The 27,003-nt window shown below is 36.9% G+C and overlaps 2 protein-coding genes across 13 annotated transcripts in view; one reads left to right on the forward strand and one right to left on the reverse strand.

Moving 5' to 3' along the window:
- Window positions 1-21: 21 nt before the first annotated feature.
- LOC139747011 (leptin receptor overlapping transcript-like 1) lies at window positions 22-24,922 on the forward strand. Of its 2 annotated transcripts, XM_071658748.1 has the most exons (5): window positions 22-113; window positions 248-403; window positions 9,268-9,343; window positions 11,686-11,881; window positions 13,971-24,922. In XM_071658748.1, exons 2-5 carry the CDS (start codon window positions 391-393, stop codon window positions 14,082-14,084), a joined length of 399 nt encoding a protein of 132 aa, XP_071514849.1. In that variant the 5' UTR covers window positions 22-113; window positions 248-390; the 3' UTR covers window positions 14,085-24,922. The 2 variants fall into 2 exon arrangements, with proteins under 2 accessions (XP_071514849.1, XP_071514848.1); XM_071658747.1 differs by lacking the exon at window positions 248-403 and having other exon boundaries at window positions 73-113.
- The window catches only part of LOC139747010 (rho family-interacting cell polarization regulator 2-like), a 205,356-nt gene continuing 202,915 nt past the window's right edge, over window positions 24,563-27,003 (reverse strand). For all 11 annotated transcript variants that reach the window (XM_071658741.1, XM_071658737.1, XM_071658739.1 and 8 more), the window contains one exon: window positions 24,563-26,154. In XM_071658741.1, the coding sequence (XP_071514842.1) occupies window positions 25,777-26,154 (378 nt within the window). In that variant the 3' untranslated portion in view covers window positions 24,563-25,776. The remainder of the gene's footprint in view (window positions 26,155-27,003) is intronic.

Below are 27,003 nucleotides of genomic sequence, written 5' to 3' on the forward strand. Positions count from 1 at the left end.
TATAAATTCTATTAGATTAGCTAAGTATTTATAACTATGACAAACTTTATATTTAATTTTTTTCAGAGAAATCGCATTGAAGCAAATCATAACAAATATGGCGAGCGTAAAAGGTAAGGCTTCACTTGAGTTAAGCTTTTATCCTTTATTATCAGTGAATTATATGTTTGAGAAACTTTTGAATTTTATATTTTGATACTTTTCCTCACAGTTATATTATTTTAATAGTAAAACATGATGTTATCAGGAATGAGAATGGCCTTGTGAAGATCCTGTAGCTGTCATTCTGGAATGATTCACCTCCTTCGGTTATATCTCTAATTTGTTATCAGTTTTACTTGGCCATCTTCAACTTCTTCCAGTTACGTGGATTATCTGCCTCAAATCATCATGCAAATGAAAGGTATAGATTGTATTAAGGTATCCCGAGTGGTGTGGTGTAATAGAAAGTAGTAAGTGCTTAAGTCCCATCATATCCAACCTTAGGTAGAACCCTTCAAGAATTGATGAAGGTCTGTGTCTGACACTATACGGTAATCTATTAGTTTCGTGTCTGTTAGATATTTGTTGGTCATTGTATCGTCAAGTTGTACCACCTTAAAATAGATAACACACGGTTTTGAAATAAGGTTGGTGGTTTAGATTAGCTCCGCATTGTTATTAGCTGTGTATTTTATGAGATTTCGTTCTGCAATGCAAGTGTGGTGTTTAGTTATCACAATAACAGTTGTAGAGCGTGATTTGGAGCGTTATATCGTATGGAATGACATTAGGTAGCGGGTTACTAATATATTTGGGATAATATGAGGATTATCAAAGTAGGTAATGCAGTTGTCGAAATTCAACAAAATTTGATCAAAGCCTCATCTATCTATTTAGATGTCAAGATTTATCCTATTCATTGTTCTAATTGAAGTGTATAAGCCACTCCCATAATCACGCACCCAACATGGCACCAGAATCCAACAAACAGACAACATAGCATTTACCAATACAATCCCCTGCATATCTGTGGATAAGTTTTTTATAGGTTTTCTTGATAATTTAGTCATGTGTTACCTTCGTTAACCTGATATTTTTGCTGACATACAAAGAGTTGTGCGCAGAAGGATGGATGTGCTGGAAATGAGATGTTTGAGGACAATGTGTGGTGTGAGGTGGTTTGATCGAGTGAGTAACGTAAGGGTAAGAGAGATGTGTGGAAATAAAAAGAGCGTGGTTGAGAGAGCAGAAGAGGGTGTTTTGAAGTGGTTTGGGCACATGGAGAGAATGAGTGAGGAAAGATTGACCAAGAGGATATATGTGTCGGAGGTGGAGGGAACGAGGAGAAGAGGGAGATCAAATTGGAGGTGGAAAGATGGAGTGAAAAAGATTTTGTGTGATCGGGGCCTGAACATGCAGGAGGGTGAAAGGAGGGCAAGGAATAGAGTGAATTGGAGCGATGTGGTATACCGGGGTTGACGTGCTGTCAGTGGATTGAATCAAGGCATGTGAAGCGTCTGGGGTAAACCATGGAAAGCTGTGTAGGTATGTATATTTGCGTGTGTGGACGTATGTATATACATGTGTATGGGGGGGGGTGGGCCATTTCTTTCGTCTGTTTCCTTGCGCTACCTCGCAGATGCGGGAGACAGCGACAAAGTATAATAATAAAAAAAAAACATACATAATCTTATAATCTTGTGTAATTTTTTTTACAATAAATTGTAATGATCCAAATTATGCTCTGCAACTTGTATACAGTGTTGGGTTAAGTATCATTGTAGGGACATCTCTGATATAATTTATGCAAATTAAGGAATTGCATGTCTGTGAACTCCTTATTAGAAGTGGATTAGACTGGGAGAGCTCGATGTGGAGTATTACATTTTATGCATTGATGATTGATGATAGATTCTGACAGTCGGAGGGCTATGATGACCTGGGAAAATATAGGGCAAAAATGAGGGAAACATTTCTAGAAATCAACAGACTCAGTGAAAACCCCAGCAGATTATGTTTTTAGAAAAAAAAATGTAAATATTATTTGCATTCAGACGTAACTGGATGTTACAGTTATGGAAGAAGAAAAGTGTTGACAATATCTTTGGTATGTTTTGAGTATTACACTTAATATTACTGCCCTCAACATGGTTAGGTGAGGTTTTTGTAGGTTCTTTTGATTTATACGATTGTCTCAATTGTACCACAAGTTTTACCAGAAAATCATAACCTTTATATCACTTTTTGGGGGAGTCAAATAATGTAAGAGATCCTGCACCCCTCATCTAAATCAGTTTTAGTAAGTTTTAGTAGTCCATTGATATGCTTTTCCTCCAAATCCATAAGTTATTATTGTGGTCCCATTAAGCTGGTGCTTTATTTTATTTTGTATTCCCCAAACATGACACAGGTATTGTGGAGCAAAGTTATTCAGTATTCAAAGCTAATAGTGATGCAAAGCCAATATAGAAAATTATTAATGATGAGACTAATTAACTCTAGCAGTGGTTGGAATAGAGTGGCCATATTGAACTGAAGGAAAAGTAATGGACTAAAGGTTATACCAATCCACATAACCAAACCATATGAAAGGGCTTTGCTTATTAGTCTCTTGGCTTTAACCCCGATCAGTGCTATCCAGCAGTAGATGATATTTCAAAAGTAATGAATGAGAAACATTGACACTTTCTGATCTCTTGTTACACTCCCAGTGGAATTACTCTTATTTTATTTGGAAAAATCTGGAGCAATATCTTATTTTTCTCCCAGTTTCTTTGTACTGGTATGTTTTGATACTGTTAACAGATGTTTCAATGTGGTAAGCTGAAAAAATGCCAGTAAGGTGGCACAGTAAAAGCAGTTTAGGCATGCACCGAAACTAGCTTTGGGAAATAATTCCTTGTGCTTGGATTTGTACTGTAGTATATGTTGTTTGGAGAAATACCTGCATAAAGCATTTCTTGTTTAATTTTTAAGAGCAGAGTTGTGAAGAAGAGGGAACTTATAGGGTGAAATAAATGATAAAGGTTTATGTGCTTAAAAAAGATAAAACTAGCACATTTACCAGTACTTCAGATTACATTTGTTTTTATGGTTATGTCTTGTAAATGATGGTGATAAATGCAGCTCTCTACTGTCATGTGATAAACTATTTTATTTATGTACTGTTGAGTTCTTTGCTGGTAATCTTTACAATGAGCAAAGCATGGTATGTAAATGTTTTTTTTTTTTTTTTTTTGTTTGCTTTGTCGCTGTCTCACGCGTTTGCGAGGTAGCGCAAGGAAACAGACGAAAGAAATGGCCCAACCCACCCCCATACACATGTATATACATACGTCCACACACGCAAATATACATACCTACACAACTTTCCATGGTTTACCCCAGACGCTTCACATGCCTTGATTCAATCCACTGACAGCACATCAACCCCGGTATACCACATCGCTCCAATTCACTCTATTCCTTGTCCTCCTTTCACCCTCCTGCATGTTCAGGCCCCGATCACACAAAATCTTTTTCACTCCATCTTTCCACCTCCAATTTGGTCTCCCTCTTCTCCTCGTTCCCTCCACCTCCGACACATATATTCTCTTGGTCAATCTTTCCTCACTCATTCTCTCCATGTGCCCGAACCATTTCAAAACACCCTCTTCTGCTCTCTCAACCACGCTCTTTTTATTTCCACACATCTCTCTTACCCTTACGTTACTTACTCGATCAAACCACCTCACACCACACATTGTCCTCAAACATCTCATTTCCAGCACATCCATCCTCCTGCGCACAACTCTATCCATAGCCCACGCCTCGCAACCATACAACATTGTTGGAACCACTATTCCTTCAAACATACCCATTTTTGCTTTCCGAGATAATGTTCTCGACTTCCACACATTCTTCAAGGCTCCCAGAATTTTTGCCCCCTCCCCCACCCTATGATCCACTTCCGCTTCCATGGTTCCATTCGCTGCCAGATCCACTCCCAGATATCTAAAACACTTCACTTCCTCCAGTTTTTCTCCATTCAAACTCACCTCCCAATTGACTTGACCCTCAACCCTACTGTACCTAATAACCTTGCTCTTATTCACATTTACTCTTTTAACTTTCTTCTTTCACACACTTTACCAAACTCAGTCACCAGCTTCTGCAGTTTCTCACTTTTTTCTGTAACATGTTTTCTTTCATAAAGACAATGTTATATGTTGTAGATTCCTAATGGTCTGTTATAATGGTTTTAAGGCTCATGTAAGTATTTTGAAATAGAATATATATTCATTTTTCTAAACTTGATTAATTTGTTTTGGTGAAGAACACAGCATACAATTTTTTTATTGGACTTTGGTCTTTTGAGCAAGCATGTATACTTGTACATTGCTCTACCAGTGGCAAAGAAAATCACCGCATATATGTAGGTGTTATTGTGGAGGAGTTTATCTGATAAATTACCTAACTTACCAGTAGGTGATTTGTTATTTTTGTTTTTTGATATACACCTCTGGTTTTCACGTTTTCTGCAATCGTTACTTGTTATTAATGGGCTTTGTGTTGATGTTTATGGTGAGGAAATTAGTGTCAAATGAGTGATGATACTTTGTATGGTTGTACAGGTCTGTTTAGATGGAAGTGGCTCTCCATACAGGGTTATAGGAGGGTGTTGGTTGGATTTGTGTTTGTCCACGGTTTAGGGGGTAATGGTGGATTTCTGAGGGGATGCAAACATTCTGTTTTGAGTGGGCCAGTGTTCTGATTGTGTGGTGTAATTTTGCATGTTTGTTGTTGCTTGGATGATATCAGGGTGTTGTGCTGTGATAATGAGATTGTCTGCATATAGCATGTGTAAGGTGAAGAAAGAGACTGAAGAGGTTTGGAGAAAAACTGCTCCTTGGTTAACCCTTTTGTAGAGTTTTAGTATTTTGGAGGTGAGTTGCTTGTGAATAATTCTTGCTTGTTGATCAACTATGAAGTGGTTGACCACGTTTTGTTGTTTTTGTGTTAGATATCTTTTGTGTGAGGGTGTAATCAAGGATAGTGTCAAATGTTTTGTTGATTTTTATTGCCTGTTTTTACAATGCAAAAGGAAGGTTGTGATTGGTTAAAGCCAACCAGGATGTTGTTTAAGGTCCATGTTTAGTGTATAAGTGCCTGACTGTGTGGTTGAGAGGGTCATCTTGCTTGATTCTGATATGGATCATTTTCTTAAAGAAGTTTGGATTTTTGTAACAGTAGTGATATAGGGCATTTGGAGGAAATGGAGTTAAGATGGCTTGGAGAGTTTTAGGATGAGTACTGTGGTGGCAGGTGTCTAGATATTTGGGATTTTGTTGTGTAGCCAAGAGCAGTTTGTTTTATGTGGTTGATATCCATTTATTGTACTGACCAGCCTTGAAGGGGAGCTTTGATAGCTGGGTTTGCTATAAGCTTACTGTCTTGTCCAGGATTTGAACACTGGGAGGCCAGCATGTAATTCATATTCACTGTTACTAACTGCTACATCACACTGAACAAGGTCATCCTTTCTTATGCATACCTATTGCCATCTTGAATGTTCAGGCCTCAGTATCGCAAAGTCTCCTTCATCTTTCCCTCTCATAGGTCTCCTTCTTGCTCCCTCTGCATCTGACACATAGGTGCTCTTAGTGATTTTGCTAATGTTTAATTGATGCACTTTTGTAAGTGTGAAACCTCCATAAACTTGTTTTTAGTTTTGTGTAATTTTATTAATGTTTAAGGGATGAACTGTTGTTAGTGTGAAACAAAAAGCTAGTTCATTAACTTAGGATATTTCTGCTAATAGTTAGTAAATCTGTTGTTTGAAAATTCCAGAACCCTGTTCATCTCACCTGTATATGTGTTGTGATACTATTTTGAATTATTTTTCTTTTGCTGTATAAAGGAATTTAACCTTGTTGATAGCTGACTTTCTTTATGATAACTATGTATTCCAATAAGTTTGGGCTAAAAGAAATTAGAATTTGGGTGTGAGCATTAAACAGTCATGTGTCTGCTTGCTTCTAAGATTTTTTACTATACTCTGATTGTGATTAGAGCTCTTTTATGATTGCTACATGTATCAATAATCTGTTTGGAAATATGTGATTTATATATGAATACTTTATGTTGTTTTATAGAAGTATTGGGAATTTTTCAGGCAATGCTGCTATGACTAAAAGTATTATGTTATTTAGTGTACTGTGTATAGTCATAATAGAAGGTGTGAGACAAAAAAATATTGTCAAAATCTTTTATTATTATGCTGGTTGGTATTCGTTTCTTTATTCTTTCCCAAACTTCATTGCCAGTTTCTGCTTTAGCAAGGTAGCACCTGGAAATGATGAAGAAAGACTGCATCTGCTTACCTTTCCCATTCTTGTATTTCAATTTCTAAGAGAACAGATGCCAACTAGGGAGTGCTCATCCTCCTCTAAGGCTCAGACTGGGGTGTGTAAATGTGTGGATGTAACCAAAATTAGGTGAGAGGAGTGCTAGTTAGTATATGTAAGGAAAGAAACCTGGATGTTTGGGATTTTAGTGAAGCAAAATTCAAGGGTAAAGGGGGAGAATGGTTTGGAAATGGCTTAGAAGTAAAGTCAGAGGTTGGTGAGAGGATGAGATCTAATAAATTTTAATTTCTGAAGGACAGAACAGAAGAAGGTGCCAACTAGAGGGCTCATCCTTCTCAATGTCTCAGGCTGGGGTGTCTGAATGTGTGTGGATGTAACCAAGATGAGGAGAGAGGAGAAATAGTAAGTTTGAGGAAAGAAACCTGGATGTTCTGGCTCTGAGTGAAGCAAAGCTCAGGGGTAAAGGGGAAGAATGGTTTAGAAATGGCTTAGGAGAAAAGTTGGGAATTAGTAAGAATACAAGAGCTTAGGAAGGAAGGGCACAACTCTGGAAGCAGAGTTGTGGGAGTGTGTGAAGAAGTGTAATGAAGTGAATTCTAGACTGATGTGGGTAGAAATGAAAGTGGACAGTGAGAGAGGGGCAATTATAAGTGTTTATGCATCTGGTCATGAGGAGAAAGGTCAGGAGAGGCAAGTGTTTTTGGAGCAGCTGAGTGAGTGTTTCAGCAGTTTTGGTGTAAGAGACCAGGCATTAGTGATAGGTGATTTGAATGTGAAGTTGAGTATTGTGACAGTTTAGGGTAAAATTGGGGGCGTATGGGGTATTCATTATCGTGAATGGAAATGGTGAACAGCTTGATGAGTTGTACGCTGAAAAAGGATTGATGATTGGGAATACTTGGTAGAAAAAGAGGGACATACACAAGTATATGCATGTGAGTAGGAAAGATGGTCAGCCTGCATTTTTGGATTACTTATTAATTGATTGAAGTGAAAAAGATATGCATGTGAGTAGGAAAGATGGTCAGCCTGCATTTTTGGATTACTTATTAATTGATTGAAGTGAAAAAGACAGACTTTTCCTTGTGATTGTGCTGAGAGGGACATCTAGTAGGACGTTTGATTACTTGTGGAGATGATGGTGAAGATTTGTAGAGGTTTTCAGAAAAGAGGAAACAGAATTGGTGTGAAGAATGAGGAGAGTGTAAGTTAGCTTGGAAAAGAAACTTATGTGAAGAAAGACCATGAGAGATTGAGTGTAGAATGGCAAAAGGTAGAGTAAGTGGAGATAGGAGAGTGGATGAGGAATGGGAGGTATTTACCTTGAACACAATTTGTGCATGTACTTTGGTTCCACACTCTTGAACATTTCTAATATTTCATCCACTCTGGTTTTCTATATTTGCTTATGGTTACTTTAATCTTTTCCTTGGATATTGTTTCCTTTAATAAATTTTTCCCTTCCCTTTCTTCATCCTCATGCATGGTATTGGTGCCTCATTTTTATTCTTTGATGCCACCATCTCCTTAAAAGTACTTCTTTCTTTGATTCAGCTCATCTGATTTAGTCATAATGCATCTTCCTCTGTCTGTTCATTTTTTGCTTTTACCTCTCTCCTCCCTTCTTTTAGAACTAAAAGGAATATGTAAAAAAAGCAGAGAAAAGAAAATCATATTTTACCCATAACTTATCATGGTCAGGTTTATTAGCTATCAAGTTTAGACATTGAAAACCCGGCATACCTATTACTCAGTAAGCTTTTATAAGTCATTGCCGCTTCTAAGTCTAGTCTCTCAGTTTGTTGAAGTCAGATTGTTGCTGTAGCTTTACTTCCTTCCAGAATTTTCATTCTGCTTTCTTCCAGAGTCTTTATCAGATTTTGTTTCCTTACCATGTTACCTTTTTTATTACTCTTATATTCCAGTGTCATCCTGTCCTGAGCTTTTTATGTATGTAATGTATTATTGATTTCTATCTCTCATCAGCTGTGAGCTCTAAGGAATATTACATAATAATCTGTCATCATCTGTGTTTTTTTTTTTTTTTTTTTTTTTTTTTTTTTTATACTTTGTCGCTGTCTCCCGCGTTTGCGAGGTAGCGCAAGGAAACAGACGAAAGAAATGGCCCAACCCCCCCCCCCATACACATGTACATACGTCCACACACGCAAATATACATACCTACACAGCTTTCCATGGTTTACCCCAGACGCTTCACATGCCTTGATTCAATCCACTGACAGCACGTCAACCCCTGTATACCACATCGCTCCAATTCACTCTATTCCTTGCCCTCCTTTCACCCTCCTGCATGTTCAGGCCCCGATCACACAAAATCTTTTTCACTCCATCTTTCCACCTCCAATTTGGTCTCCCTCTTCTCCTCGTTCCCTCCACCTCCGACACATATATCCTCTTGGTCAATCTTTCCTCACTCATTCTCTCCATGTGCCCAAACCATTTCAAAACACCCTCTTCTGCTCTCTCAACCACGCTCTTTTTATTTCCACACATCTCTCTTACCCTTACGTTACTTACTCGATCAAACCACCTCACACCACACATTGTCCTCAAACATCTCATTTCCAGCACATCCATCCTCCTGCGCACATCTCTATCCATAGCCCACGCCTCGCAACCATACAACATTGTTGGAACCACTAAATCATAGATATCTGTAGCTGCATTGTATATCTTGTCGTATTTTATGTTGTAAGTAAATGAAATTAATGGGAAGTGATAAACACAGAGACAAGCTAGCAAATCCTGTGTATATTACATTTGTATCAGAATTATAACTTTGTAGGCTACCCATGTCTTTAGAAGAAATTCAGATAATTTTCAGTAATACACTATTTTTTTATTCTTATATTTTATTGAATGCAGATATAGCCATTATTGTTACAGTGTTCTAATGTGCAATTTTAACCTTTTTCAGCATTAATAACATTGGCATTTACAGCCTCAATAGGACTGATGTTCCTCGTTCTGGCTTGTGCCTTGCCAACATACAGGTATGTGTTTTTTAGTACTTGTGTTTTTTAGAGAGTGAAAATAAAGCAGTTAAGACAAATTTTGTGTGTGAAGCAAATACCGTATTGGGAAAGTAATTGTTACAATATTGTGTAAAAAGGGGTAGGTGTTACACAAATCGAAGATACTGAAGGGTGTACATAACTTTGAAGTTATTCAATGTGCCTTGTGGTTCAGTTTTTTAAGTTGGGCAAAGTAAAGTGTGATGGGTCTTTGATTATTTCCATCAGAGTCAGATTGTCCCGCAAGCTGTCTCAGAATCTCTAGGATCCCCAGGTGTTAGAAACCTCTTAAGCCCCTGGTTTTTGGTGACTTATGTCCCTTACCCTTACTAACCAACTATTTGGTGCTGGTAGCCTACTGGCTTAACTTGTGAAGAAAATACCGTATTGAGAAAGTAATTGTTAAAAAGAGTAATTGTTAAAAAGATTGTATAAAAAGTGGAAGGCTCTGTACAAAATGCAGATGTTGGAGGGTGTTCCATGGCCAGTGGTGCTGACCTCTTACAAAATTCTTTGGATCTCAGGCATGTGTGGATGTTCAACTTCACTCATCTTTTTTTTATTCTAACATATTCTGCTCTTCCGTGGGCAAGTATCCTTTTTATGATTTGGTTGGTGTGTGATGTATTATTCACTTCACATAATTCATGTGACTTGAACATTCTTGACATTACATTGTGTGATATTTTTCTAGCTGTGTTGGAAGGCTGCCAGTAACATCTATGGGTAATTGGTGAAAGCAGACAACATCAGGGATTTTAAATAGATGATGATGAAGCCACTGAAATGTCATGTGACATGTGGAGCAATAGTACTATCTCTACCATAAGTGAATTGATGCATAGAACAGTGAAAGGGTTGATATACTTTTTTGGCTTGCTTTATCATCTTGTTAAGAAAGTGTTTCTTTAACCTTTGTCTTTCTTGTTGGTTTGCTTTCAAGGCATGTGGGACTAACCAACCTTAGAGAAGAATGTAAATTTTGGAGTATGAAAGACTGTTTTCAGTCTATCCTTCAGAGATACCAGAAAGTTTTCTGAACTGATGGTGACCATCATTGGGTTGATGTCTGTGTTTCAAGAGTTATGAGGCAAGTTGGTACTGAAGGCTAGGGCCATTGTTGCTGATTGATAAGTGGGTGGATTTAGGCAGAGCCAGAGCTAGCACCAAATAGAAGGTTAGTAAAGGGTAAAAGGGGGTTCAATGATTTCTAATTCACTGAAATTTTAGAGTTTCTCTGAAGGCTTGTGAGACACCACCATAAACAGAAACCATTTGCATCATTTAAAACTTGCATATCTTTTCATTTGTGTATTTCATAAATGTAGGTCTTAGTTGGTTGATTGATATTTGTAATTGCATAGTTTTTGAAAGGTAAAGATATAATAAATCCAATATTTTTCCAGAAAAGTAAAAATACCATGTTGATAAAAACCTTCATTATGTGCTATTTTGAATTATATCTGTTAACGTGGATTTTATTATGATGCGCTATATTTTCTATAATTTCAGTTGTTTGTATGTTTGTGTATCTGTTTGATAGTTACCATATCACAGTTTAACAGTAGTACCTAGAGGCTTCAATTTTTGGATGTTGGTACTTTTGACTTTTGGCAAGGTTTTAAGCTCTTGCACATTTGCCATATTGTACTAAAAAAGTTTACCTGGGCCTACACAGTCCAGCTGCAGTGAATGGTGAAAGCATTCCACTTCTTCCAAATAATTTCCTATTAAACTTATATCCATACCATTGTGTCCCACCCTTGCTGCACCTTTCACTTTTCATATATATTCTAAACTTTCTTCCTTCGCGCTCTGTCAGACTCCTTTTGGAGTCTGCCACCAGAGCTGTCATCTGTTGTGCCCCCCAACCACCATCATACTGTAAACCCACACTCTTCTCCAAGACCCTCACATTTACTTTCCACACCTTCCATCCATACAGATCAAACAATTACAGTGATGTCACTTGTCACTTTCATAGACCCACCTTGGTCAGGAACCACTCATGTTAGGATAGGGAAGAAAGAATACTACCCATGTATTTCTTGCATGTTGAAGTGACTAAGATGGGCAAGCACTGCGGGCTTGGGAATCCTTCTCTCTTTTATTATCATTTTCTGAAAGTATAAATGGAAGGAGCCAGGCTAAGATTTTTTCTTCCTGATGAGACCATGCTAATGTGGGGAAGGCAAGCTCATGTGAAAAGAAAAATAATTCTGTTTATTATATTCATTATATCTTATTGTTGAAAATTTAATTTCAGTGCTACTGTAAAATTGTTAACTGGATATTGATGTAATTATTTTGCTCTCCCCCAGGAACTGGTGGCCATTCTTTGTTCTTGTGTTCTATGTCCTAGCCCCATTACCAACTATCATAGCTCGCAGATTGTCAGAAGACACAGGAGGGAGCAACCCATGCATAGAGTTGGCCAACTTTATGACTGCTGTCATTGTGGTCTCAGCATTTGGTCTTCCCATTATTTTAGCCAGATCACCCCACTTAGATCCAGTTGTGAGTATTATATCATGAAATGAGTGTGATAAAGTTTTTGCTGAACACAGTTCTCTCACTTTTGTTAGAAGTGAAGATGAGGGTTGATAGATGTTGATATTGAAGACTTGTCTTGAGGGTGAAAGTTTTATTGTTCATAAAGTTGCTGATGTTGAGAAAAAAATGCTTGCTGCAGAAACTGTGTGAGTTTAGAAAGAAAGAATGTAGTTGTAGTTTTGCAGTAATGAAAGTACTCTTGTCTATTTGTTTAGTATGTCTTTGGTTTCTACAAATGATTGTGATGCATGTATAAAAATGCTTTGATTATAGCTCATTAACTCTTTTTAGCAGTGACAGTAGTTACTTCATGTGTATTTTAGATGGTTCATAAAATTTCTGTTATTTGTGTATATTGAAAGTAACTGTTATGTATTTGTTCATTAACATGTGTCTTACCCATATACTTCCACATCACCTTTGGCTTATTTGTTAAAAGTATCGTTCAATATCTGAAAGCAAGCAAGAAAAAAAGCTGATGTTATCAGGATGATATGAAGATGGGAAAGGATTCAGACCAGATGATGAGAACTAAGAAATAGGTAGGAAGGTAACTGTGAGACACAAGCTACTAATTAGGATTTGATTCTGATCTTTTTGTCTGCTATCTTCCTCAGCAAAACATTCTTCAGGGAGCATTTATTGAAACATTGAAAATTAACTCCAAATTAGCAGCTGTTGTCTCATTGCTGCCATACTCCCTATGTGTCAAAATGAGTAATATTCAGATGAAAATAATGTATATAAGGTGCTAATGATGTGGAAGCTTTTTCAGAACTTGCAAAAGTGAAATGACAGTGATGATACTTCAGGGACATCACATGCATTGAATCCTGATGCATAGTTTGTATTGGAAAATTGAAATTAATATTGTAAACCTCAAGAAGAGTGTTCTTGAGTTTATATTTTCCTGTTCTTGTGTTTTTAACACAGGGGCTTATATTCTGATTGTAATTGCCTTAGAAGCTTCAGTGTGTAGTAGATATAAGTTGGTAAGCAGCCACCAACCTGGAAGGTATATTAATAGTACTACCTTCCTGGGTATCAGCAGGGTCAGCGACAGCTGCATAGTGAGCCAACACCTCATTGGTTGTCAAGGTGCACTCCTTTGACCCAGGAAGTTGTCTTTTCTTTCTGCTTGACTCATGTGAATTTCTGGTTTTCTCTCCACAGACATACAAAATCTCCATGTTACACAACACATGACAACACTTAACTCACACAGCTCATTCTTCTTAACTTTAGATTCTTCTGCAGGTAATGCTATGTGCTAGTCCTGCCTTTTGGCAAAATAGTAGGAGCAATAGATAGTAGTAGTAGATAGGATCATTGGACAGGAGTGTTAGGTAAAAACACTAGGTATAAGTAGTCAGTAGGAACATAATTGGGAGCATTGAGTAGAAGCAGTAGGTTAGAATATTAGGTAGACACATTAGGTGATAGTAGTTGGTGGGAGTATTAGGTAGGAGCCTCCGAAAACACTGTGCTAGAGTTGCCCTCTGTTAGTGGGCTGTTAAGTGTGATGCATTAAAGATTAAGAAGTGGCCCTGAGTTTTACCGTTATGGAAACTTTTGCTGTGGCCACCCCCTCAAGGGAGTTCCCTAAAGGGAACAGGTTTCAGAGATACAGATAGCTTTAATGTGCAAGATTGAATGATTGCTCTTATAAGGAATGAATGTCTTGTGGCTGCTGCTTTCCTGTTGATAGTTCACTTTGCCTTAGCAGCCCTTACTTTTGTTCTAACAATTCCTTTTTCTGTTTTCCACCATACTCCTAATCATCTCATAACTTTGGTTACTTTGTCTGCAGCTAACTCATGAATTGTCATTTTTTATACATTATTATGGTGCAAACATATTTTCCTCACAGACTTCAACAAATATTTTGAGATGACCCTTTTTAGTCTTTGTTACAAGAATTTTTGGTGTGTTATGGGAACCAGAGATTTGGAGAAAAATCTGCATTTATCACTCTGGAAATGGGGGACTGGCTGTTAAGATACAGATGAATATACAATACATGTTTTGTGTACATTGTATTATTTCTTTCCAGATTGAATGGGGTGCTTGTGCATTAGTTCTAGCTGGAAATGTGATGACGTTTTTAACTATTTGGGGCTTCTTCGTTATGGCTGACAATCATGATGTGGAGTATAGCATGTGGTGAAGATGAGGTGGAACATTCATTTAGTTGCCATTTGATGAAGATCATGCAGTTTTGTCCATGACCTTTTGTCAGCAGGACAAGACAAGATCTGCACACATGGAGATCAGTATATATATATATATAACTTAGACTCTTGTTTTGGAAGCTCTAGATGTATTTCCATATGTTTTACTTGCAAAATAGTGATAGGTACATCCAATCTCAACTTTTGTTGGTTTCCTTACTTATATTACTTGTAGAGTGATGTCTTATGAAATGAAGATTAAGTCATGGTTGTTCATCAGGAAACCACTAATAGATGCTGCCACTATTACTTCATGGAACAAGAAGAATGTCTGATTTCTGAAACTACTATCTTCGTAACCATTATTATGACAATGTGAATTAATGATGAGTGATAAGATTACATATGGGAACCCCTTTTTTTCTTTCCCTTGAAATCTGTGATTCTCCTGTAGGATGTGTTAAATTTATTCTTTGGATAAGTTCAGAATGGAAGAATTGACTGTGACGTGGAAAAGATCCTCGTTTTATTTGAAGAACACCTTCACTGATTTGTTAAATATGTAATATGTTTTAAATGATGACAGTCATACCTAGTTAGTGTTGATAAATTAGGCAGCAGCATGTAGCCTTCTGTTACTACAAATTTCAAGGTTTAAAATTTTAACTTTTATTATATTTTTCAATGTATTCTAGTTCATAATATACATATATACTATTCACATGACACCACATTTTGTATAATATTTTTCAGTGTATGCTGATTCTTAGTATACGGATATACTATTCACATCACACCACACAAATGAAATAAAACAAAGGACTCAAAATGAATAGTGAAATATAATACTCTAATGTTAAGAATTGGGTGTTGTTAGAATGGACAAGGGAAAAGCCATTTTGTGGTGTGATTTTTTTTTCTAATGATTCAAATATACCTGCATCTTTGTCTGATATTAAAGTTTATGAATATATAAGGAAACAACAGATGCTAACCTTATAATGTATTTCCACATGGAATATTTTCCTACCTGTATAGATAAACATCCATTTTGGAAAACCACTGTGTATAAAGCTCACATTTGTGTTCATCTTTTAAATACTATGAAAAGTATAATAGCTAAATTGTGTTTTGTGTACAGTAAATGTTAATATTGATATTTGAAGTCATCATTAAGTTGCTTATTATTTAAATCCAGAAAAATTTGAAAATTACACTGGTATCTTTTTTCTTATCAAATTGTCTTGGTTACAGGAAGCTGTCCTAAATCAGTATTATTGATACTGAAATTTCATAATTTAGTTGTGTTATAGAGATTGCATTTTTTCATTTGGATTGGGGCCAACTTTTATTGTATTTTTGATTTTTTCCTTTTTATATGTTGTAAATTTCTACTTCATTGCTGTCTTATTTATTAGAAAATGGCAAAAATATAATTTCTGTGATAGATGTATGCTTTCATTAGATTTTAATTTAGATTTCATGATAAGAGGAATTAATTGTTTTCAGAAATGATTAATTGTATGGGAAAATGATTGAGACTGTGTACATTAGCAAAAAATCTTTCATGGTTGTATTCTGAATTGAGATCCTAGTTTTTTCCACTTCAGAGATTGATACAAGTTTTATGCCCTGTCTAAGATTTCGAATTACATATGTTTATCAGTCACAGATAACAGGTAACATTTAAAGTTAATCAAGAAACCATTTACAATAAATCAAAAGTAAGCACTGTATTCATGCTGCTGTTTCCAATTTGAAAGATTGTGCATTCTTGTTTGAAGGTAGTATATATTTACCAAAGAAACTATATTTTTCATTGTCTAATTTCTTCGAGGCTTCCTCGTTGTAAGTTTCTCAGATGACTAGCGACATCCATACTAATTATTATAATGTCATCAGAGTAGAACCTAAGGTTCTGTTCTCTCAGATTCTTCAAAATCATTGTATTGAGCCTTGAAAAGGTAATGGGATGCATTAGTCCAAAGGGCATCCTTGTAAACTCCCAATGACCTATAGGGTACTGGATGCAGTCATTAGTTTACTGGTGTTGTCCAGTGATATCTGCCAAAAACCATGTAACAAATCTGAGGTGGAAAATTCTTTATCTGTTATTTGTTGAAGAAGTTCACTTAGTGCATGTAAAGGGAATCTATATGAGATAGTAACCATTTTTAATTGCTTATAGTCTATAACATGCCTCAAAGTTCCATCTTACTTTGGTTCTAATATAAGTGGGGCATTCTAAGAGAGCAAATATCTTGAATTACTTATGGGGCTTGGCTTTGGATGGTAAGTTTTGGTACATTATACATGATATTTAAAAAGTAGATGTGTGAAAGTGAGGCCATTGTTCATGTGTTTCTGAGGCTACATTGCTACGATAGGAGAGGCATTTGAATGTTAAAAATAAGGATATATATTCTTTTATGGCATAAACAAAGGATCTTTAGTAAAGAATTGTAAAAATTTTCTCAAGAACATCAGATTTCTGACAGCTTGAATTGAAGAGCCATGCATATTTGAAATTGTTTGATTCTAGATATGCATTTTTTATTTTTATTTTACAAGATTTAAGTTCTGTTTATAGCATGCAAGAAAATTTATATATGTATTTTCATCGCAATGACAGTATAAGCAAGAAGCACCTCAGGGCTGAAAATTACACAATTGTTGTGTTTACATGTTTTCAGTCAGCCTCTTAAGTCTGTTTAGCATGTCCTTTGCAACTCTCTGAAAGCCTTCATTATGTCTTTCAACCAAAGCAACCTAAGCTTTTCTCTGTTTTTAAATAATCTACTGACAAGGAGATTGTTTTCCTATGTTTGTTTTTTCTTGAAAGATTTCTGGGTACTGAGATATGGGCGAAAAAAATGTTGGCTTTCTACTTACTGTAAATAATCATTGTTTTTACTTGATATATGTTGGAATTTTTATTCAAATAATACATTTTTTTTCCTGCTGAGTGGGAGAGTTATTTAAGGTCACTAGGTAATAATGATCAATTTTTATTTATTTTTTGTATTTAGTTGTTTTCAAGAAAGAGTGTAGATATTAACATTGAAGTAGTGATCACTTTTATAGTGTACAATATTTCTTAAATGCATAGTGTTTTTATAAATTGATAGGCTCTTTACTACCATTTCAGCAAATTTGATAAGTTTTCAATGTGCATCTTTGTATCAGGGAGAATGGTATGGTGTATTAGGTTGGATCTAATGCTGCTTGTTTTAGATTTTCATCTTCTCTTGTCACCTAGGGCACCTTAAATACTGAACAGTTAAAGTAATTTGTGCATTGCACATTGGCTCTTAGTTGGACTATATTCTAGTACTGATTTTTACCCGGGTGCTGCTTTGAGCTTCACATTCCTTCCCACCTCTCTTTTGATCATAGATATCATTTCTTTCACTTGGTCATACTTCATAAGGTATTCCAAGTATATGATGTTGAAATTTATGTCTGAGAGACGAAAGATTCTTTAAAATAGAAGGAATTGCATCCTTTCTGAGCATTTAATTATTGAAGTAAGAAAATGATTATTTTTTCCGTTAAACTTAGAATTTTAATATTGACATAGATACAAAGACTTTCATTAAAAGTAGCATTTTGTATAATGAGTTGCATTCATGTATTAGATATCTGGATTTTATCTTAGATCTGTTTTATATCTAAGTGTTCTGTAGTTGGTATGATCCTTGTAAAAGGTTGGAAGTAGGAACATGTTTTGATAATTCCCATGCTTAAACACATCATTATTTGTAGTTTGTACAGTAAAGAAGCACTCATTCCTGTACAGGGAGTTAATTCTATTTGGGTGTGATACTTACCTCTCCTTCCCTGGACTTTTATCACACGTGAAAAGTCACTTTTGATGAGATTGTATCATCAGTGGACAAAATGGGATGCAACCTCGAACCCCATAAAAGGGGTCCTGGCACTGCATGATAAATTAATCAGAAAATTGTTTAAGAGAGAAATAGGAATTTCTTTGTTTTTAGAGTACTGATGGAGATTAATTTTGCAATTGAACAACTGTCACTTTTTATCATACTTTTCTTTACATATATTTCTCTCAAATTTTAGAGTTAAGGGTAACACTGTGGTATGCTAGAGGTGGAGGGCATGGAGGTGAATCATATGTTGTTTCCAGACAGAGATTTGGTGACAGAAGAAATTCCAAAAGCTGGTGACAGTTTGGGAGAGTTTGTGAAAGGAGAAAGCTAAATGGGAAAAAATTAAGGTAAGTAAGTGCAGCAGGGGGATAAGACAGCATGTTTTGAATGTGGAGGTGCGGAGGAGACAGTGCTTTAGGTACCTAGTGTGTGGACATGGCAGTGGTTGGAACCATAGGTGCTGAAGTGAGTCATATAATGGAAGGGAGCTAAAGTCCTAGGGTCACTAAAAGAGCATGTGTAAGTAGAAACCTCAGGCTGTCAGAGCAAAGATGGGATGTTTGAAAGTATAATAGTCCCAACAGTATTATTTGTTATCCCTGGGGATAGGGGATTAAGAATACTTCCCACGTATTCCCTGCGTGTCGTAGAAGGCGACTAAAAGGGGAGGGAGCGGGGGGCTGAAAATCCTCCCCTCTCGTTTTTTTTTTTTTTTTTTTTTTTTTTCCAAAAGAAGGAACAGAGAATTGGGCCAGGTGAGGGTATTCCCTCAAAGGCCCAGTCCTCTGTTCTTAATGCTACCTCGCTAACGCGGGAAATGGCGAATAGTATAAAAGAAAAAGAAAAGTATTATTTGTATGTGAGTGTAAGCCTTGAATGCAAGAGATGGGAAGAGGTAAATATATTGGAAATTAAATGCCTGATGACAGTGTGATGTGGGGGGGATGTTGATCATGTAGGGAGTGACAGTGTAGGAAAAATGATCTGTAGTGAGTGCAGTCTGGTTGACAGGGCTGATCAGGGTGTGATGAAATGATTCAAACATATGGAAATGATTGACAAAAATGGACTGTGGGTCAGAAATGGAGGGAACAAGTTGGAAGGAGAGGCTAAGAAGGAGTTGGAAGGATGGAGTAGAGTCTTTAGGATACCAGGGCGTGAACCTTCTGGAGGACTAATAGTTAGCACTAGGTAGACTGAACTGAAGTGATGTCCTCTGGAGAGCAACATTCTGTCACTGGCCTCTACCATGATGTATGAAGTGGTCAAGGTAAACCATAGAGCTTGTGGGACTTAGCTGTAGATGGTAAACATGGTATATTACCAGTATTCCCTGCCTAGGTATCAAGAGGGTTAGTGATGGCCATGTAGTGAACCAGCACACAAGTGGTTGTTAAGTTGCACTCCTCTAACCCAGGTAGCTGTCTTTTCTCTCTACCTCACCCACACATGTCTGCTGGCATTCTGTCCACAGATATACAGTCTCTCCCTGTTACACATCATACTTGATGATGCTTAACCCACACAACTTACTCTTTGTAACTATAGATTTTCTTACGGTGAGTGTCGTGCACTTGTACTGCATTTTGGCAAAATGATAGGCCTTTGAAAACACTTTGCTATATTTACTGTCTACCAGTGGCCTGTTAAGGGTGAGGCCCTAAAGGGTAAGAAGTGGCACTAAAGTTAACCAGTTATGGACTTTTGCTGTGGCCACCCCCTTCAGGGAGTTCGTAAAGAGAATGGGCATCAGAGATTTTGGTACATAGATAAATAAATTGGGTTTTGGTACTTAATACATTATAGCCAGAGAATCCATGTGTGTAGTTGAGGCCATTTCATTTTTGCTAGTTCAGGGAAGGCAGTTAGGTTTAGAAATTCTGTGTAATCATAATTTTTTTTATAACCCTAGAACACCATTTACATATATCATTAAATTTTAGGGAGAATAAAAAGATGTTTTGGAAGGAGGTAAATAAAGTGCATAAGACAAAAGAACAAATGGGAACATCGATGAAGGGGGCTAATGGGAAGGTAAAAAAAATACAGTGGTGATGTGAGGAGATGGAATAAGTATTTTGAAGGTTTGTTGAGTGTGTTAGATGATAGAGTGGCAGATATAGGGTGTTTTGGTTGAGGTAGTGTGCGAAGTGAGGGTCAGGGAGAATGGTTTGTAAACAGAGAAGAGGTAGCGAAAGCTTTGTAGAAGATTAAAGCCGGAAAGGTGGCAGGTTTGGATGGTATTGCAGTGGAATTTATTAAAAAAGGGGGCGACTGTGTTGTTGACTGGTTGGTGAAGATATTCAATGTATGTATGGCTCATGGTGAAGTGCCTGAGGATTAATTACAGAGGTATGAGTTTGAGTATTCCTGGGAAATTATATGGGAGGGTATTGATCGAGAGGGTCAAGGCATATACAGAGCATCAGATTGGGGAAGAGCAGTGTGGCTTCAGAAGTGGTAGAGGATGTGTAGATTAGGTGTTTGCTTTGAAGTATGTATATGAAAAATACTTAGAAAAACAAATGGATTTGTATGTAGTATTTATGGATCTGGAGAAGGCATATGATAGAGTTGCTCTGTGGAAGGTATTAAGAATATATGGTGTGGGAGGCAAGTTGCTAGAAGCAGTGTAAAGTTTTTATCGAGGATGTAAGGCATGTGTACGAGTCGGAAGAGAGGAAAGTGATTGGTTCTCAGTGAATGTCGGGTTGTGGCAGGGGTGCATGATGCCTCCATGATTGTTTAATTTGTTTATGGATGGGGTTGTTAGGGAGGTGAATGCAAGAGTTTTGGAGAGAGGGGCAAGTATGCAGTCTGTTGTTGATGAGAGGGCTTGGGAAGTGAGTCAGTTGTTCAATGATTATACAGCACTGGTGGCTGATTCGGGTGAGAAACTACAGAAGCTCGTGACTGAGTCTGGTAAAGTGTGTGAAAAAAGAAAGGTAAGAGTAAATGTGAATAAGAGCAAGGTTATTAGGTACAGTAGGGTTGAGGGACAAGTCAGTTGGGAGGTAAGTTTGAATGGAGAAAAACTGGAGGAAGTGAAGTGTTTTAGATATCTGGGAGTGGTTTTGGCGGCGGATGGAACCATGGAAGTGGAAGTGAGTCATAGGGTGGGAGAGGGGGTGAAGGTTCTGGGAGCACTGAAGAATGTGTGGAAGGTGAGAACATTATCTCAGAAAGCAAAAATGGGTATGTTTGAAGGAATAGCGGTCAAAACAATATTATATGGTTGTGAGGCATGGCTATAGATAGGGTTGTGCGGAGGAGGGTTGATGTGTTGGAAATGAGATGTTTGAGGACAATATGTGATGTGAGGTGGTTTGATCGAGTAAGTAATGAAAGGGTAAGAGAGATGTGTGGTAATAAAAAGAGTGTGGTTGAGAGAGCAGAAGAGGGTGCATTGAAATGGTTTGGACATATGGAGGGAATGAGTGAGGAAAGATCAACAAAGAGGATATATGTGTCATAGGTGGAGGGAACAAGAAGTGGGAGACCAAATTGGGGTGAAAAAGATTTTGAGCGATCGGGGCCTGAACACACAGGAGGATGAGAGGCATGCAAGGAATAGAGTAAATTGTAACATTGTGGTATACTGGGGTTGACATGCTGTCAGTAGACTGAACCAGAGCATGTGAAACATCTGGGGTAAACTATGGAAAGGTCCGTGGGGCATGGATGTGGACAGGGAGCAGTGGTTTTAGTGCATTACACATGACAGCTAGAGACTGAGTGTGCAAGAATGTGGCCTTTTTTGTCTGTTTTCCTGGTGCTATATAGTATATTATATTATCCATGGTGATGGGGGAGAATGAATACTTCCCACATATTCCCTCCATGTTGTAAAAGGCAACTAAACTGGTGGGAGCAGGGGGGGCTAAAAATCCTCTCCTGTTTAACATTTTCATACTTGTTTGCCATTTCCCATATATACAAATGTACATATTCATACTTGTTCACTGTCATCCATTCCAGACACTATCCCGCCCCACAACAAACAGTACAAATGCATGGAGGAAAGAAAAAGAGATAACATATATTCTCTTCTTTCCCAAACCTGATTGCCACCCCCTGCATCAGTTAGATAGCACCAGGAAATGGACAAGAAAGGCTACATCCATACACGAGTTATCATGTGTAATGCACTGAAACCTCGGCTCCCTATCCTCATCTAATCCCGAGACTACTTCGTGGTTTAACCTGGACATTTCACATGCCCTGGTTCAGTCCTTTGACAACTTGTTGACCCCAGTATACCACAATTTTCCATTTCTCTCTATTCTGTGCTCAGGCTCTGATTGCTTAAGATCTTTTTCACTCAATCCTTCCTGGTCTCCACCTACTTGTGGTTATATTTGGACTGAAAAGTCATATTCATTGAGGCTGTATCATTAGGGTACAATTTCATCAAAGATCTCACTCCAAAGGATTTCATCCTTTACTTTTATTGATTGCAGTGCAACCTTGAAATAGGAGGAACTCCCTGGACAAGAGTCCTAAAGCTGTTTATAGTGTATGATACTTATAATAATATAAAACAGGCATAGCATTAGAAGTGGCTCAGATTACATTGTACAAAAAGAATAATTGTAATTTTCTTTCATAGTTGCATTACATTGCCAAACCTTTATACATTCATCTTATGATTGATATTATAGTTGTTTCCACAAAGGAACATAAATTGATAAACCAGCAATGCATTCAGATCAAAATTACTCCAACTCTGTCTATCACTACAATTCTATTTCATTTACCCTAAAATTCAGAAAAAAGAAAGGTGCATAGTGAACTCTTAAATCTTGCAGTGTACTTGAGGTTTTTGCATCCCTGAATATGAATATATGAAGAATGAAGCTATCTTAAGGTAATGTTGGTATACTTTCTTGATATGTTCATCTGTTTAAGATGCTATACAGTTTTTTTTTTCATCATTGAAATTGTTTGTTTTCCATTAAATGGTTATATGTAGCTTTTAATTATCTCTGTTCAGCAAGAACTCCCATTCTCTGCTACAGTAAAAGATAAGGATCATCTAGGATAAAAAATTTCACCTTTTTCTGGTCAAGACAAGTAAGTCTCCATGATGCTTATTATATGCTTATTTTTTGTACTGCTGTAAGGTTTGTCAAGATATTTTTGTTAATGGTTGAATGATTGGTAGGATCAATAGATAGTAGTAGGTAAGAGCATTAGACAGGAGCCTTAATTAGAAACATAGGTAGAAGTAGTGGGTTATAACATCAGGCAGGAATATTAAGTAGACACATTAGGTGGAAGTATTTGGTAGGAACATTAGGTAGAAGCCTCGGAAAACACTGCCCTAGAGTTGCTCTCTGCCTTTGGCCTGTTAAGGGTGAGGCATTAAAGGCTTAGAAGTGGCACTGGACTTCAGCAGTTATGTTGGCTTTTTTTTTTTTTTTTTTTTTTTGCCATGGCCACCCCTTTGAGGGTGTTCCAGAATGGTTGTCAGAGAGATTGATAGATAGATTGGTAATTACTGATTTTGTTAGGATTATTAGCTCAGAGTGGTCAAGAATCTGAGCTTTGGAAATGAGTTATTTGAGAGTAGCATGTGGTATTACTAGATGGAATGAAGAAAGTAACAAGGGGGTGTATGAGACATTTGGTTAGCAGGGAATGAATTGTGGAATGGTATAATGGGTGAAATGTAATACTTTGAGGTGGTTTGGCCATGCGGAAAGAATGCAGAATGGGAAGATTAAAAGGAGAGTGGATGAGAGTACAATTAAAGGGCTTGTGAGAGAGGAAAACCACCTGTGACGGGTAAATAATGGACGAGTACTAGAGAGAGAGAAATGGGGGAAGAATGTATGAAACAGTATATGTGAATGTGGCATTTTTGGACAGGGATAAGTGGCAACTCTTTGCCTCCCCAGCAAGTTTCTAGAAGGAATGAGTGTCAGCAATATAGATAGCATTGGAAATTCATTGGCTGATGCTTGTATAACTTAAATCCTGCAGGATATCTGTGTTAATACAAAAAAATATTCAACCTTTGTGTTACCTGAACAGTCATATTATAATTTTATTTTACTTAAACAGTTTCATTAGAATTTTAATACATTGGCTATTAAAGCACACTAATGATTCAAAACTTCAGAATACCATTTCCATGTCACTTTTCTGTGTTTTCCATAATTACTTTTTCCATTTGTTTGTCTTAAAATGACAATTATCATTCTTTTCAGGTTATAATTTTTTAAAGCATGTAACTGCTTCAATTATTTTACAGCTAAACCAAAAGGCAAAATTTGTGTAAATATTCTGAACTTTATGTTTTTTGAATACATGATGGTATGGAACTAGCTAGAATTTTGTTTGCTAAGAGTGAAGAGGAATTGCAAAATGTGTGTAAGCATAGGGAGTTACCAGAGTGCAAAGGCATCAAAGATACAAGTAGATAGATAGCTATCTTGCTCCAATTGGTATGGAAACAGGCCATGAGTTAAAAAAGTGAGGGAGCTATTTGTTTGTGCAATATTGCTCGTAAGTGAAAGGAGAAGTGTGGTGATACTAATGTTATTGACCATATTATATAAACTTAAAGGAAAATATAAATAATGGATTTCTTTATTTGAAGAGATAAAGTAACTGTGTACAATATATCCACACATTCAAGGAGGGAAATATACAGGGTGAACAACATTTTAACATACATTATGTACAATGACAACAAGGTTGCTATTTTTGTAACATGTATAACTATGGACACCATGGTAGTAAGCACAATCAAACATAGACCATGAGAAAGCCGGAGTTTTCAATACTTTTGAAAGGTAGAAAATTTAGTTTGAATTTCATGTTTGGATCCTTTTTCATGTATCACAAGCTTCAACTAATTGTTGCATTTCACATACCCATTCAGATAATTGAGACCTGTAAGCAAGATTAAAATATTTAAAATCAGACAAAAATGTACTTATACTTTAAAGGACTAGACAAGTCAGCTTGTAATTATATTTCACATATAAAAAATTGATATAAGGTAGAACAAGATTTATACATGCACTATACAAAATGGCATGGAGTATATGAGGCATATTACACCTTGACACCAAAAAGTTTTGGCATTGGGATGAGGTGCACAGCTCACTGGTACAAAGAATTTTTTGAGCACACACATACATGCTAGAGAGCACATGTAGCACAAGTACACCCATTGCTCCATCAATAAAACTTTATTGGGCCACATTTATTCCTTGCTGCTTTTGAATGAGAGGTATTTTCTTTAATCCTATCACCTTATATAGGTGTTATCCTGATCATTTTGAAGTTTATAATAATGAAATTTTTTTTAATGAATATCATCATATTAAGATGCACTGTTGACTTTGGCTGTCTTAGAGTACCATGGAAGTCTGGAAACGGAATGATCTTTTTGAAAATATGTTGATGATGGAGGTATGGTTGTGTAACTGCTGCTATGGCTAGCCGATGATCTGCTTTTATAAACCAATTTTTTACTATTTACACCATCCTTTGTAACATCATGAATCAGCAAGTTAAAGGACACTGAAGACATATTAGGCAATGAAGAAAATAATGAGTATGAAAAATAAGAGTGAGTAAAACAGTGACACAGAACATTAAATACTTGCATTGTTCTAAGAATATTTTTCATTTCAGTATGATAAAACAACTTTCAACCTAAAGCAGGTTGATATATAATTGTCAGTATAATTATTTCAAAATGACAACATTCATTAACAATTCACCCCATGCCATCCCATCCCAACCCACCCACCAAAATTAAATTGTCAGGTGTCCTCTACAGTTTTGTTCTGTCTTTCATGTCAATACCCTGAAAACCATGAGAAGTAAGCTGGACTTGATGTAATGCTGTCTGGCCCTCAGCACCTAGATTCAACAATGCATGTCTAGCAGCTTCCCGAACTTCTCCACTGGAATCATTTTGTTGAAGAAAGGAGAGGACTTCTATAGGCCGGGGCCATTCAGGTATTCCTTCCTGGGTTGTCGGGGAATGTTTCTTTTTGTTTGAGCTTTTACTTAGTACTGGTCTTTGGGCATCCATTTTATTCTCAGTATTCACAGGAACAATGGGAGCTAACACACCTAATAATACACAAGCAGCCTCTCGATCACTTGTACGACTGGATTCCAGTCGAAGAAGACAGAGTTCTACCATCTGTAAATTACAAAACAATGGTTACATAAATTCATACTAAATAAAAATTTTGCATCAGTTACCATCTACTGGTATTCATCACAAGAATCAGCCCTCTGAGATAATGATAAATGTAAGACGATCAGGACTATTGTTTACAATTACCACATTTACACTCTTAGATACAATGATGTGAACCACATACTTGAATGAAAAGGGCAATAGCAATAAACATAGGTAACTTCCAATTACAAAGTTCACCATGTAGGTCGGGTTGATCTTTTGGTGAGATAAAGTGTTCATTGGTATGCTTCAGCAATAATTTACATGACCTTACATTAGACCATAGCTGAACAGTATAGTGCCATTGTACAAAGGCGAATGGGATAAAGGTGAGTGTTCAAACTACGGAGACATTAGTCTGATGAGTATTCCGGGAAAATTGTATAGGAGGGTATTGATTTGAGAGGGTGAAGGTATTTACATAGCATCAGGTTGGGGAGGAGCAGTTTGGTTTCAGAAGTGGTAGAGGGTGTGTGGATCAGGTGTTTGCTTTGAAGAATGTGTGTGAGAAATATTTAGAAAAAGATGGATTTGTGTGGCATTTATGGATCTGGAGAAGGCTTTGTGGAAAGGTCTTAAGAGTATATGGTGTGGGAGGTAAGCTGCTAGAAGCAGTGAAAAGTTTTTACCAAGGATGTAAGGCATGTGTACAAGTTGGAAGAGAGAAGATAGATTGGTTCCCAGTGAGTGTCATTCTGCGGTAATGGTGTGTGAGGTCCCCATGGTTCTTTAACTTGTTTATGGATGGGGTGGTTAGGGAGGTAAATGCAAGAGTCTTGGAAAGAGGGGCGAGTATGCAGTCTGTTG

This window comes from Panulirus ornatus, chromosome 67 (assembly GCF_036320965.1).
Source record: "Panulirus ornatus isolate Po-2019 chromosome 67, ASM3632096v1, whole genome shotgun sequence".
NCBI lineage: Eukaryota > Metazoa > Arthropoda > Malacostraca > Decapoda > Palinuridae > Panulirus > Panulirus ornatus.

Excerpts from the sequence above, each read along its gene's own strand:
- LOC139747011 (XM_071658747.1), top strand. Across the intron at positions 9,344-11,685 it reads TGTGCCTTGCCAACATACAG|GAACTGGTGGCCATTCTTTG; the intron begins GTATGTGTTTTT and ends GCTCTCCCCCAG. Across the intron at positions 11,882-13,970 it reads CACCCCACTTAGATCCAGTT|ATTGAATGGGGTGCTTGTGC; the intron begins GTGAGTATTATA and ends ATTTCTTTCCAG.